The sequence below is a fragment of the Humulus lupulus genome, chromosome 1 (assembly GCF_963169125.1).
Source record: "Humulus lupulus chromosome 1, drHumLupu1.1, whole genome shotgun sequence".
Classification (NCBI taxonomy): domain Eukaryota; kingdom Viridiplantae; phylum Streptophyta; class Magnoliopsida; order Rosales; family Cannabaceae; genus Humulus; species Humulus lupulus.
In genome coordinates, this window is record NC_084793.1 from 167,007,613 (window position 1) to 167,020,754 (window position 13,142).

The 13,142-nt window shown below is 36.9% G+C and overlaps 2 protein-coding genes across 2 annotated transcripts; both read left to right on the forward strand.

Annotated features, from left to right (window-relative positions):
• Positions 1 to 2,126: 2,126 nt before the first annotated feature.
• LOC133824253 (uncharacterized) lies at positions 2,127 to 4,324 on the forward strand. The gene is made up of 5 exons (XM_062257122.1): positions 2,127 to 2,628; positions 2,769 to 3,065; positions 3,197 to 3,425; positions 3,574 to 3,690; positions 3,805 to 4,324. Exons 1-5 carry the CDS (start codon positions 2,127 to 2,129, stop codon positions 4,322 to 4,324), a joined length of 1,665 nt encoding a protein of 554 aa, XP_062113106.1.
• A 60-nt stretch (positions 4,325 to 4,384) lies between these two features.
• Positions 4,385 to 5,603, forward strand: LOC133824259 (uncharacterized). The gene is made up of 3 exons (XM_062257129.1): positions 4,385 to 4,526; positions 4,876 to 5,039; positions 5,241 to 5,603. The coding sequence occupies exons 1-3, from the start codon at positions 4,385 to 4,387 to the stop codon at positions 5,601 to 5,603; spliced, it is 669 nt and encodes a 222-aa protein (XP_062113113.1).
• Positions 5,604 to 13,142: the final 7,539 nt, after the last annotated feature.

The window sequence follows — 13,142 nt, forward strand, 5'->3', positions numbered from 1 at the left end:
TCTTTTATTTACAATGCCCAAGTCTTTTTTATGCATTATTTACTAGAGTTTACATATATTTATAGCAAAGCAACAATCCTCAAATCTCAAAGCCTCTTTCATTCTTCTTCTGAAAGTGCTTTCAAGGTATTATTTAGTGGCTATTACTTCAAACACTCTCTTCTTCAATCCTTCTCTTTTTTTTTAGTGATAATTCTTTTGCAATTATTATTACTACTATTGCTTTTACATATTGTCACTTTTAATTTGCATAACTAGTTTCCTAATGACCTATTTTCATGTTATTTAATTATGATACAATCTACTTAGGATAGTTCTAATTTTAGCAATCAGCACAATAGTATGAAGAGACAACAACAAAGTTCGCATTCTTCATATACTAATAAGATTTTGTACAAATTACTATTATTGTATGCTTAAATATAATCTTTATAGTTAGATAGATTGAGAAAATATTTCATCAAATTTCGTAATATGCATTAAAAAATTTGTAGCATTTAGTAATTCTCACTTGTATAGTTTCTATGCTGTATGACACTATTTTTTAATTTTTTTTTTTCATTTTTCACCTAATTTCTACTTTTTTTTTGGTGATGGAAGAGAATACATGGAATTGATTTATGCCATTATAAAAGATTGTGGTCACTTAAGCAATGTTCTACAACAAATTTCTTTATTGAAATATAAACTTTCATTTTTAACTCAACACAAAAGGATTCAAAAATTAAAACTCAAGAGATATGCCTTAAATGTCCAGTATCATACAATAAATGATGACTTACCTATCATTCAAAAAACTATATGCAAGCACGCAAGGTTGAAGCGAAAAATTCAAATTATCCAAGATAAATACAAACATGAGTTAAATAAGCGAATCATCTTGACCCTTCAAGTTGTGAAATTTTTCATAAAATTTATGAAGTTGGACAACATTAAAAGTGACATTGGATTGCTTCAATCAAACTGAAAGTTATTCTCCATAATAATTTTTTTATTCCTACTTACAATTAAAACAAAACATTATCTTTATTATAAATATAAACATTTTTTAAATGTATATTAATACATGTTTGTAATATGTTTCAGGTGGGAATCTCCTCCAATCACATGGTACAACTACAAATGAAAATAATAAATAATTACATAATGATCAAAACAATAAAAAAAATAAAGGAAAACACAAGCTTCATATAGGCACATTAATATTTACTTTTGTTGAGTTTTGTTAATTATTGTTAATGCTTCTAATATTAGAAATTAATAACTTATTCTTTTTTTTTGGAATTATAAAATTATGCAGTTCAACATGGACCAGTAAAAAGAGCGTGCTTCTCTTTTAATGAAAACATACATGAGTCCACACACTTCTCACTAGATGGTGCAAGCTCAAATAATGTTACCTCTTTACATAAAACTACATGTAGAATTAATGATATTATTAGTATATTTAGGAATATTTATGTAACATATGTTTTATTGGTAATATAGTTATAATTCGGTCCAATGATGAGGACGCAAACGAAGAAATTGAAAAGCTCAAACAACAAGTTACCGTTCATGGACTTAATCCTGTCCAATTCGAGGGTAAAAGAGGTATTATAATACTTTCTTACAATATTCAGTTGGACGAAATTACATCCTTTATTTTTTAATATATTATTATTTGTTCAATTGACAACTCATTATACAACACCTTGGAATTTTGGAATCCCTTCATACACATGTCAACATTGTGGTGCCATTTTATGGTATGAGGAATGGACAAAGAAAATACAAAAGGTCTCACATCCCAAATTCACATTTTGTTGTCTGGAAGGACGTGTGCAGATACCATTATTGAAAGAAGAACCCCCTTTACTTAAATTTCTCTTAGGACCAGAATCTGGACAAAAAAGGTTTGAATTTCGAAAAAATATAAGAGCTTATAACTCCATGGTTACATTCACATGAAAGGGTTGTCGAGTTGATACGTCAATCAATCAATCAGCAGGTCCTTATATTTTTCAGATGAGTGGTCAGAATTATCATCACATTGGTTCTTTGTTGCCAGAAGTTGGGAAAAAATCACAGTTTGTTCAACTATATATATATATATATATGATACTGAAAATGAGATAGGAAACCGAATGGATACACTACTAAGACACGGGAGGAAGATAGAGATTGAACACGAAACCGTTCATGAATTATCTCAAATGTTGGATCAACATAATAGTTTGGTCAAATCCTTTAGAATGGCAAGGGATAAATTCAAAGCACAACCAGAACCTACGTTTAGTTTACGACTCCTAAGTAGCAGGACAACAAATGGTCGTCAATACAATATGCCAACATCATCTGAAGTAGCAGGCTTAATAGTTGGTGATTTCAGTGAAGCGAACTTCGAACGAGACGTTATTGTAGAGCACCGAACTAAAGGAATTCAGAGAATCACAGATCTGCATCCAAGTTTCATGTCTATGACGTACCCGTTAATACACCCTTATGGTGAAGATGGATATAGACTTGACATACCTTTGAGAGACGTAACTGAAAGCTCTTTCAAGAGGCAAAAGTTGACAATGAGGCAACATTATTGCTTTAGGTTGCAACAAAGATTAAATGAGGGTCATACTCTTCTTCGATCTGGTAGACTACTGCAACATTATATGATTGATTTTTACGTGGCTATTAAAGAAGAAAGATTTCGCTGGATACGAAATAACCAAAAAAACTCAGATCAAACCTTTTCTCTAGTTTAATGGATGCTATTCCTTATGGTGATTCAGATTGCTCAAAAGTGGGGAAATCAATTATTTTGCCTTCGTCACACACTGGGCGACCACGATATAGAGTACAAAATTATCAAGATGCTATGGCAATTTGTAAATGGGCAGGATATCCTGATTTATTTCTTACATTCACTTGCAACCCAAATTGGCCAAAAATAAATGACATGCTCCATTTAATAGGCCAAAAAGATGATAACAATTGGGTCTATATCATGTGCAGAGTATTTGAGATAAATCTATTCCAACTAATGCACGATCTGAAAAAAGAACAACCGTTTGAAAAGATAATCACATGTAAGTTTATTTTACATTTGTATCCACAACAAACTCAACTCAATTGTTTATGAAAAATGTTTTCACCAACAACAATTTCACAATTCCCCCCAAAATTTCTAAATTTAAAGTTTTTATCTATGTTGTCACAGGTATATACACAATTGAGTTCCAAAAAAGAGGACTGCATCATGCACACATACTACTTTTCTTGCATTCGACATTGAAAAATCCTTCAGCCGATCATATTGATAATATAATAAGCGACCAAATTCCAGACTTAAATGTTGATCCTGATGGTTATAATGTCATTAATAAATTTATAATTCATGGACCTTGTGGAAAACTGAATTCAAACTCTCCATGTATGATGCAAGATAGGTGCACAAAACATTTTCCAAAAAAATTCAAATGATCAAATGACCATCGACACAGATGGCTTTCCAGTCTACAAAAGGAGAAATACAGGTATTCATTTCGAAAAGAAAGGTGTCCTTTTAGATAATCGATATGTATTCCATTATCACAGGAATTTGATTGTCAAATTTGATGCACATATTAATGTCGAGGTTTGCAATTACTCTAGATCAGTCAAATACCTTTTCAAATATGTTCATAAAGGGCTTGACAGAACTAATGCAACAATGTAATCTATTGACACTGCCAAAGAAATAGATGAGATAAAAACATATTTGGATTGCAGATATATCTCAGCAACTGAAGCTTGCTGGAGAATACTCCAATTTGACATACATTACAGACAGCCAGCAATCGAAAGATTACCTGGAGAGCACACATTAATATTCGAAGAAAACAAATGTGTTGAAAATGTTGTTTACATACCTGGAATAGAAAAAACAAAGTTCACTCAGTGGTTGGAGGCAAACAAGAATTATGATGATGCACGAGAGCTAACTTATTCAGATTTCCCTATAAGTTGGGTTTGGAATTCAAAGGAGAAAACATGGACTAGGAGAAAGAATGGATTGGCAATTGGAAGAATTTACTTCGCGCATCCTTCTACTGGAGAACGCATCTATTTGAGAATGTTGTTAAATTTTGTCAAAGGAAGCACTTCTTATGAAAGTATTAGAACAATAAATGGGGTGACATATCCTAATTTTAAAGGCGCATGTTATGCTGTGGGATTGTTAGACGATGATAAAGAATGGATAGATTTCTTGACTGAAGCTGCAATATGGGCAACTGGAAAAGAATTAAGACATCTTTTCGCCATGATACTCATTCACTGCCAGGTTTTTGATGCATCACAACTTTGAAAATCTAATTATATTGCATTGTCAGAAGACATAACTTCATTACAAAGGAAGAGATTTAGAATGAATGATCTTAAGTTAACTGAACAACAAGTTGAAGCATACACATTGTTCAAGATTGAAAGTATCATGCTGAAGATAGGGAAAAGTTTGGAAGATATAGATAGAATGCCCCTGCCTAATTCGTCTTTTATAAGAGACTCAGGTAATAGATTGGTTAATGAAGAGCTTGATTATGACCGAGATCAATTATAGATATTGCATGAGAAATCATTTGCTGCTCTAAATCCTTTCCAAAAATCAGCTTATAAAGCAATAGTACATTCAGTAGATAATGAACAAGGCAATTTATTTTTTATGAATGGACATGGTGGTACTAGTAAAACATTTTTATGGAATACAATTACTGCAAAGCTCAGATCACAATAAAAAATAGTCTTGCCTGTAGCAACTTTAGGCATAGCTTTTTTGTTATTGCCTAATGGTAGGATAGCTCATTCGATTTCATATTCCCTTCAATGTTATAGCAGAGTCAACTTGTGAAATTTGACAAGGCACCCTACTAGCTGGACTTCTTGTGAAAACTTCTTTGATCATTTGGGATGAAGCCCCTATGGCAAAGAAGTTCTACTTTGAAGCTTTGGATAAGACCTTAAGAGATATTCTAAGAACAAGGTTTGAAAATAGCTCTAACAAACCTTTTGGAGGACTTACAATAGTATGTGGTGGTGATTTCTGACAAATATTACCAGTTGTCCCAAAAGGTACATGAGCTGATATTGTTGATGCTTCTATTAACTCATCATATTTGTGGCCATTTTTCAAAATAGAGCTCAACCAAAATATGAGGCTCTATAATGGAAGCTTGAGTTGTTTTGAGGCTGCTAAAATAACTTCTTTTGAAAAATGGATGTTGCAGTTTGGAGATGGTTCATTATATGATTACATTGATAGACAATTAATTAAGCTTCCTTATGATATCGCCATAAATCCATCTCAAGATCCAATGAAATCCATAGTTGAAGTTATCTACCCATCACTTTTACAAAAGTACAACGATCCTACATATTTGACAGAAAGAGCAATACTAACACCAAAAAATGAAATGGTCTATGAACTAAATGAGATGATTATGAATATTATACTAGGTGAAGGGAGAATATACTTTAGCTCAGACAGTATATGCAAAGCAAGTGTAAAGATAAATGATGAAGTTCATTTGTATCCAGCTGAATTTTTGCATGGTTTGAAATTTAATGGCATCCCTAATCATGAGATGTGACTTAAGGAAGGTGCTCCTATAATGCTCCTTAGAAATCTAAATCAAACAGAAGGCCTATGCAATGGCACAAGATTGATTATCAGGCATCTTGGTAAATGGTCCATTAGAGGCGACATCATTTCTAGAACAAATATTGGTGAAAATGTCACAATTCCAAAAATTATCATGTCTCCCAATGAATCAAGATGGAAATTCAAGCTTAATAGACGAAAACTTCTCTTGGAATGTAGAGTCCAAGAACTTTACTTAGCTAAGTTAGATAGTAGTAATAGTATTATCTTTATGACTGTGGATTTTTGGTTCAGACCGGGATTTATTTGGACACTCATAGTAGTACTTGTAGATTTTATAAGTTTAACCTATAGTTTAAGAATATTAATTTTAACCTAAGGTTTGATTAATATGACTGATATTGAGGATAATATTTAGTATACTATAAGGTTTAAATAAGAACCAATAGGATTATAGCACATGTTATGTATGGGTTATTAATGATTAAGTATTTTGAGGATTAAATTTATTAAGGGTAAAGTTTGAATGCTCTAAGGTTAGTCAACAGCTTTGAAAACGTTTGAGGACTTAGTCAAGGCTGTTTACTCAATTCAAATTAAGCTAAAAATGTGTAATTTCGTGTTTAAATAATCAGCGTATGCTGATATATCACAGCTATAGGGGGCGATATATCGCAGCACGAAGATACGAAAAACCCAAAACTATGCATGATTGCCTCGGGCATACTGGCCCAGGCGATATATCACCCCTCTCAGCACATTTTGAAAGTTTTCAAAATCGTTTCCCATTCAAACCTTCAACCTCTTGATAAGTCCAGCATCTTTTTGAACGAGTCTTCAGCCTCTGCTGAACGATAATTCAAATTATTTTCACTTAAAAAGCCATTATTTTTATTCAAGTTAAATGAATATCTCTTCATTCCTAAACTCTATAAATAGGACCTAGTACCCAGCCATTATTCATCTTTTACTCTAAGTTCAGAGGCTACAAGTTGCTAGGTGATTGTGAGAGTGTAAACACTTGGGTTGGGAATCATAAGCTTGATCATCATAAGCTTATTAAACACTTGGGAAGTAAGGTTTTATAGCATTTCGGTTCAAGGTTTAGATTGGTCTTACAAGTCTTCAAGGTATTTCCACACTCTAGTTCGTTGGTATTATTTTATTTAAGTTCTCATAGTCTTCTACTCAGCCTTCTAACCTTATTCTTTATTTTGGTTAGGAAATCTAAGAACTTGCACATAAGTTTTTGGTAAGTATATTCTCAATGGTATAGTCCTTCCATTCTTTTCATCCCTTCTTTTTCAATGTACTCACCCTGTTATAAATGGTTTTTAGGAGTGTTCCAAAGTCCCAACTCTGTCCTCATATCCCGGTAATTTTGGTAAGGAAAATAGGATAGGATTTATGTGCTATATGCTTTTTATATGTTATCTTATGATTTTTATGTTATGAAATGTGTTATGTTAAGTATGTTTGTAGGCTTGGGCATATGACCCATATGACTAACAAGCCCCAAATAGATTATGGGCATATGACTTGCTTAGCTAGCAAGACCCCACTAATCTAATGGGCATATGACTTGTTTAGTCTATGGGACCCCAAGTAATAATGGCCATTATAGTATGTATGTGTTATAAGTGTTATGTTATGTTTTTTTTTTATGTTTTTTTTATGAAATTATGTATATGGACTATGTGTTAGATTTTCCTTGCTGGGCATTAGGCTCATTCCTTTTTGTTTATATGTGCAGGAAAATAGACTTAGTGGTGGGAAAGGTTCTTGGAAGATTGGAGAATGTGTATTGAGGCGGAATGGATTCAAGAGCCGAGCGTTTTCGATTCGAGGATGTAGTTTTGTTTCTTATGGTTTTTACATGTATTTTTTGTATTTTATTATGTAAATCTCTTTTTAATTATGTCATGTTTTCATTTAAAACAATGGGATCCCATATCCTAGCTTGAATTTTATGTAAGTTTAACTTTTTTTTTTTTTTTACAAGTTTCTTAATAAAGTTATGGTCTTTTCACTTGTAAGTTTTATTAAGGATTAGTATTTATGAATAGTTTTCGTTAATGGTCCAAAAGTCTAGAGTAGTTGGGTCATTACAGTTGGTATCAGAGAAACGGTTCCTTCGCATGAAGTTCTCCTCGATACACACACTCAAAAGCTCTGAATCTGACCACCAAGTAAGTATTTAAGTTATGGTTATTTTGCTTATGTGTATAGCTAACGATTTTTAGTATTTATGTTTTCAGTTAAGTATGAATGGAGCTTTAACATATCAGGATATTCGAGCCATTAAGGCTTTAAAAAGAATAAGGGAGCCAAGAAACACCGTAGGAGCACTAGAAAGAATCACACAAAGACTGCTTTTGTTCCACAAAGAGATAGGTCACCTTCGAGAGTCTAAGCAAATAATGATGAGATCGACGGAACAATATGTATTAATAATTAGACTATTTAAAGATTTCCATCCTGTAATAGCAGCCTTAGAAGAAATATGGGAAACAATGAATGATGAGGATGAACTGCCATTAGCGATGCGATATTATTTCCTCTTAATTAGGTTCACTGCAAAATCATAATTTCAGTTTACAAATGAGCAAAAACATAGGATTTTCACAAACCTTCCTAGAGGACATTTTGATGTACATGATAACAACGATTATGAGGAGATAGATGATGACATGCTAGATGAAGGATCGGATGTAGAAGATCCTGATTTTTAGAATAGTTAGTTTTTCATTGTTTGTTTTATTTATTTCTTTATTTTATGATTGTAATAAGTGAATTTTTTTTTCCAAATGAATAACATGTTATTTTATTATCATGTATGAGTTTGATTTTATTTTCGCAATCATAATAAATAATAAATAAAATGAATAATGACTAAGTTCGGTGAGGGTGGATACAAATCAATGAACCAAGTTTCCTTATTGAGAGTTAGGGGGCCATAGTAGTGGGAACGATTTTACTGATCCCAGCCCTCCCTCAATATGGTTAACTTTGGAACAAAGATAAGTTTCGAGCCTGAGAATTAAGTCATATAGGATGATTAGAAACACACTTAGAAAATAAAGATGACTTGTTTTTCTAAGTATAGAAACCCACTCTAAATAATAAATAAAGACTTATATAATTTTTCATAAGAAGTCATAATAAATAGGTCCGAGATATGTTTGTTTTAGAATAAGTTTTTGCCTTAGAGCCTATTAGGTAATGTTCTAACATGTTTCTTTCAACTGTTAGGACTCTGCTACGATGTCGCTCCGAAGATCTGCACGCACCAACGGAAACGCCTCGAACGCCGTCCCAGCAACAAATGAAGCCCCTCCAGTTCGCAGAAGAGGAGTGCGTGCTACTGCCTGCCGCAACGCGCCGGCACCGCCAACTGACAACACTGCGGAGATCGCTAGACTGCGACAGCAAGTCGAGGAACTTTTGCAGCAACAACGCCAACAGGCTCAAACTCAGCCTCAACCTCCGTCGCAACCGCAGCCACAGCAAATGGCCCCAACACCCCAACAAGTTGGTCCATATGGGGGATGGCCAGTGACGAACTACGCACCATATCCAGTACCGAACATGGAGTCAGTGTATGAGAGGTTCCGCAAGCAGCACGCTCCAAACTTCGAAGGGGCTACAGACCCTTTTGAGGCAAAAGAATGGCTAAGGAATGTGGAGCCGATTCTGACACACATGAATCTCAGTAATGCGGACCGCATATCCTGCGTCTCATCATTGCTCAAGAAGGATGCCAGGATATGGTGGGGCTTGGTCCAGCAATCGCATGATGTTGCCACCATGACATGGACCAGATTTGTGGAGTTGTTCCACAAAAAGTACTACAACTCAGCTGTACTCGCTTCAAGAGTTGAGGAGTTTTCCAACTTGAAGTAAGGAAATTTATCAGTGGCAGAGTATGCTCGTCAGTTCGACCGCTTAGCTAAGTTCGCATCTGAGATGGTTCCAACTGATTTTCTGAGGGTAAACAAATTTGTTAGAGGACTTCGACCAAAAATCGAGATGGGGGTTAAACTAGCAAACCCGGGGAACACTACATATGCCGATGTTCTTGAGACGGCAATAGAAGTAGAGAGGTTGCAGGCTAATGTAAGTAAAGAGGAAGCCGGAAAGCCTGAACCTAGACAGCAGAATCAACCTCAGACCAGTCGGAGCAACAACCATAACGACAACAATCAGTCCAGCAACAACCATAACGGCAACAATCAGTCCAGTAACAATGGTAACGGCCAGAAAAGACGGCATCTGGATAACAAGAAATTCGATAGCGATAAGAGAGCACATACGAATAATGGAGGAAATAGGCCGGGCTACGTGGAATACCCGCCATGTGCTAAGTGTCAGAAGAAGCATCCTGGAGAATGCCGCGCGAACACCAAGGAATGCTTTAACTGTGGTCAGGAAGGGCATCGTAAAAGAGATTGTCCTCAGCAGAAGCCAGAAGGGAAGAAGGATGAAAAGATGGTTCCTGCTAGGGTTTTTACTTTAACCCAAGGAGAGGCTGATGCTAGCAATAAGGTGGTCACAGGTCAGGTTTCTATCTTCAATAACTTATGTTCTGTATTATTTGATTCAGGAGCCACTCATTCGTATATCTCATTAGGAATGATAGAAAAACTAGACAAACCTTGTGAAAGATTTAGAACTAGGTTTGTAACCGAGTTGCCTTCGGGCAAAGTAGTTCTATCATCACGGATAGTACGAGGCGTGCCGATCAAGATTGAGGACATAGTACTAGAAGGAGACCTGATAGAACTGGTGATCAAGGACTTCGACGTAATACTAGGCATGGACTGGCTAGCACGGCATGGCGCAACCATCGACTGTAAACGCAAGAAGGTAATGTTCGAGACTCCTGACGGCCAGAGGTTATGCTTCATGGGACAAGCTTCAGGATTGCGCACCCCGTTAGTGTCATCTCTCAAAGCTCAAAGAATGATGGAGAAAGCATGTCAAGCGTTCTTAGCCAGCATCATGAATGTGGAAAGGGAGACACCACTTAAGGTTGGAGATGTCCGTGTTATACAAGAATTTCCAGAGGTATTTCCCGATGACTTGCCAGGATTGCCGCCAACTCGGGAAATAGACTTCACGATAGAATTAGTACCGGGCACCGAGCCTATCTCTAAGGCACTATACCGGATGGCACCTACGGAACTCAAGGAGTTAAAGACGCAGCTACAAGAACTCCTAGACTTGGGTTTTATTAGGCCGAGCAATTCACCATGGGGAGCTCTGGTGCTATTCGTGAAGAAGAAGGACGGAAGTATGCGGATGTGTATAGACTATCGCGAGCTGAACAAGGTAACGATTAAGAACAAGTACCCGCTACCTCGGATCGACGATTTGTTTGTTCAACTCCGAGGCGCGACTGTATTTTCAAAGATCGATTTACAGTCCGGGTATCATCAGCTCAAGGTAAAGGGAGAAAATATTCCTAAGACAGCCTTTAGGACTCGTTCTAGACATTACGAGTTCTTGGTTATGTCCTTTGGTCTTACTAACACACCAGCCGTGTTTATGGACTTAATGAATAGGGTCTTCAAGGATTACTTAGATAAATTCGTCGTTGTGTTCATCGACGACATTTTGATATACTCCAAGGATGAAGTAGAGCACGAGGAACATTTGAGGTTGATTTTGACGCGATTGAAGGAGCATCAACTCTACGCCAAGTTCAAGAAATGCGAATTTTGGCTTTCGGAAGTGGCGTTCCTCGGGCACATTATATCGAAAGAAGGAGTTGCAGTAGACCCATCAAAGGTAGAGGCCGTGAAGGATTGGCCCAGACCAAAGAACGCATCTGAAGTAAGAAGCTTCCTAGGGTTAGCAGGTTATTATAGGAAGTTTGTAGAGGGCTTTTCTAAGATAGCCACTCCGCTCACCAACCTGACCCGGAAACAACAAAAGTTTAACTAGAATGATAAGTGTGAAGAAAGCTTCCAGTTGCTTAAGGATAAGCTTTGCTCAGCACCAGTACTCAGTGTACCGACACCCAACGATAAGTTCGTGGTCTACTGCGATGCATCGAAGCAAGGATTGGGTTGCGTACTAATGCAAAATGACAAGGTGATAGCCTACGCCTCATGACAATTGAAGGAGTACGAGCAGTGCTATCCAACTCATGATATGGAGTTGGCAACGGTGGTCTTTGCGTTAAAAATTTGGCGCCATTATCTTTATGGAGAACGGTGCGAGATTTATACGGACCACAAGAGTTTAAAGTACTTCTTTACTCAGAAGGAGCTCAACATGAGGCAGCGTAGTTGGTTGGAGTTAGTAAAGGATTACGACTGCGAAATCCTATACCACCCGGGGAAGGCGAACGTAGTTGCCGATGCGCTTAGTAGGAAAAGTTATGGAAATTTAGCAGCTTTAGTCGGAAAAGAAAAGTCGCTACAGCAGGAGCTGATCAGTGCCAGAATAGAAGTAGTTGTAGGCAAGCATGCTAACTTGTCTATCCAATCGAATCTGCTAGAGGATATACGAATTGGTCAGGGACATGATGACACACTAGTAGCACATATGGATGTAGTCAGAGAAGGCAAGACTACATATTTCTCAATATCTAGCCAAGGTTTATTGAGATATAAAGATCGGGTATGCGTGCCAAATGATCGAAGTATTAAGAAGACGATTATGGAAGAAGCACACAGTACCCCGTACTCAGTTCACCCAGGGTCTACCAAGATGACTCATGACATCAAGGCAATCTACTGGTGGCTAGGAATGAAGAAGGACATAGCAGAATATGTATCTAAGTGTCTTATATGCCAGCAAGTGAAAGCAGAGCATCAGCGGCCTGCAGGTTTATTGCAACCGCTTAGCGTACCAGAATGGAAGTGAGACGATATAGCTATGGACTTCGTGACGGGTTTGCCAAGGACGAATAAGCAGCATGATTCCGCTTGGATAGTAATAGACAGACTAACCAAGTTGGCTCATTTCCCACCTGTTAAGACTTCATACACGGCAGACCAATATGCAGACATCTACATCCAAGAGATAGTATGGATGCATGGAATCCCCAAGACAATAGTGTCGGATAGAGGATCGGTGTTTACGTCAAGATTTTGGGGAAGTTTACAGCAAGCTATGGGTACTAAGTTAAGCCTTAGTACAGCTTTTCATCCTCAAACAGATGGGCAGTCCGAGCGTACGATTCAGATTTTAGAAGATATGCTACGTGCGTCTGTACTTGATTTCGGAGGATCATGGAATAATTACTTGCCGTTGATCGAGTTCTCGTACAACAACAGCTACCGGTCAATAATAGGGATGGCACCTTATGAGTTGTTATAATGAAGAAGGTGCCGATCACCGTTGCACTGGGACGAGGTAGGAGAAAGGCAGCTTCTAGGCCCCGAAGCTGTTAGACAAGCTCAAGAAGCAGTAGCGCTTATTAGACAGCGTATGCTTGCTGCTCAAAGCCGTCAGAAAAGCTATGCGGATGCCAAGCGACGCGATGTGGAATTCCAAGTTGGAGATCAAGTCTTCCTGA

Bases quoted from the DNA above. Each gene is read 5' to 3' on its own strand.
- LOC133824259 (XM_062257129.1), top strand. From the start codon at position 4,385: ATGAATGATCTTAAGTTAACTGAACAACAAGTTGAAGCATACACATTG. The intron at 4,527-4,875 runs GTAATAGATTGG...AAATTTGACAAG, and splicing joins GTCTTTTATAAGAGACTCAG to GCACCCTACTAGCTGGACTT. The intron at 5,040-5,240 runs GTATGTGGTGGT...TGGATGTTGCAG, and splicing joins CTTTTGGAGGACTTACAATA to TTTGGAGATGGTTCATTATA.
- LOC133824253 (XM_062257122.1), top strand. From the start codon at position 2,127: ATGGATACACTACTAAGACACGGGAGGAAGATAGAGATTGAACACGAA. The intron at 3,066-3,196 runs GTAAGTTTATTT...ATGTTGTCACAG, and splicing joins GTTTGAAAAGATAATCACAT to GTATATACACAATTGAGTTC. The intron at 3,426-3,573 runs GTGCACAAAACA...CCATTATCACAG, and splicing joins CCATGTATGATGCAAGATAG to GAATTTGATTGTCAAATTTG.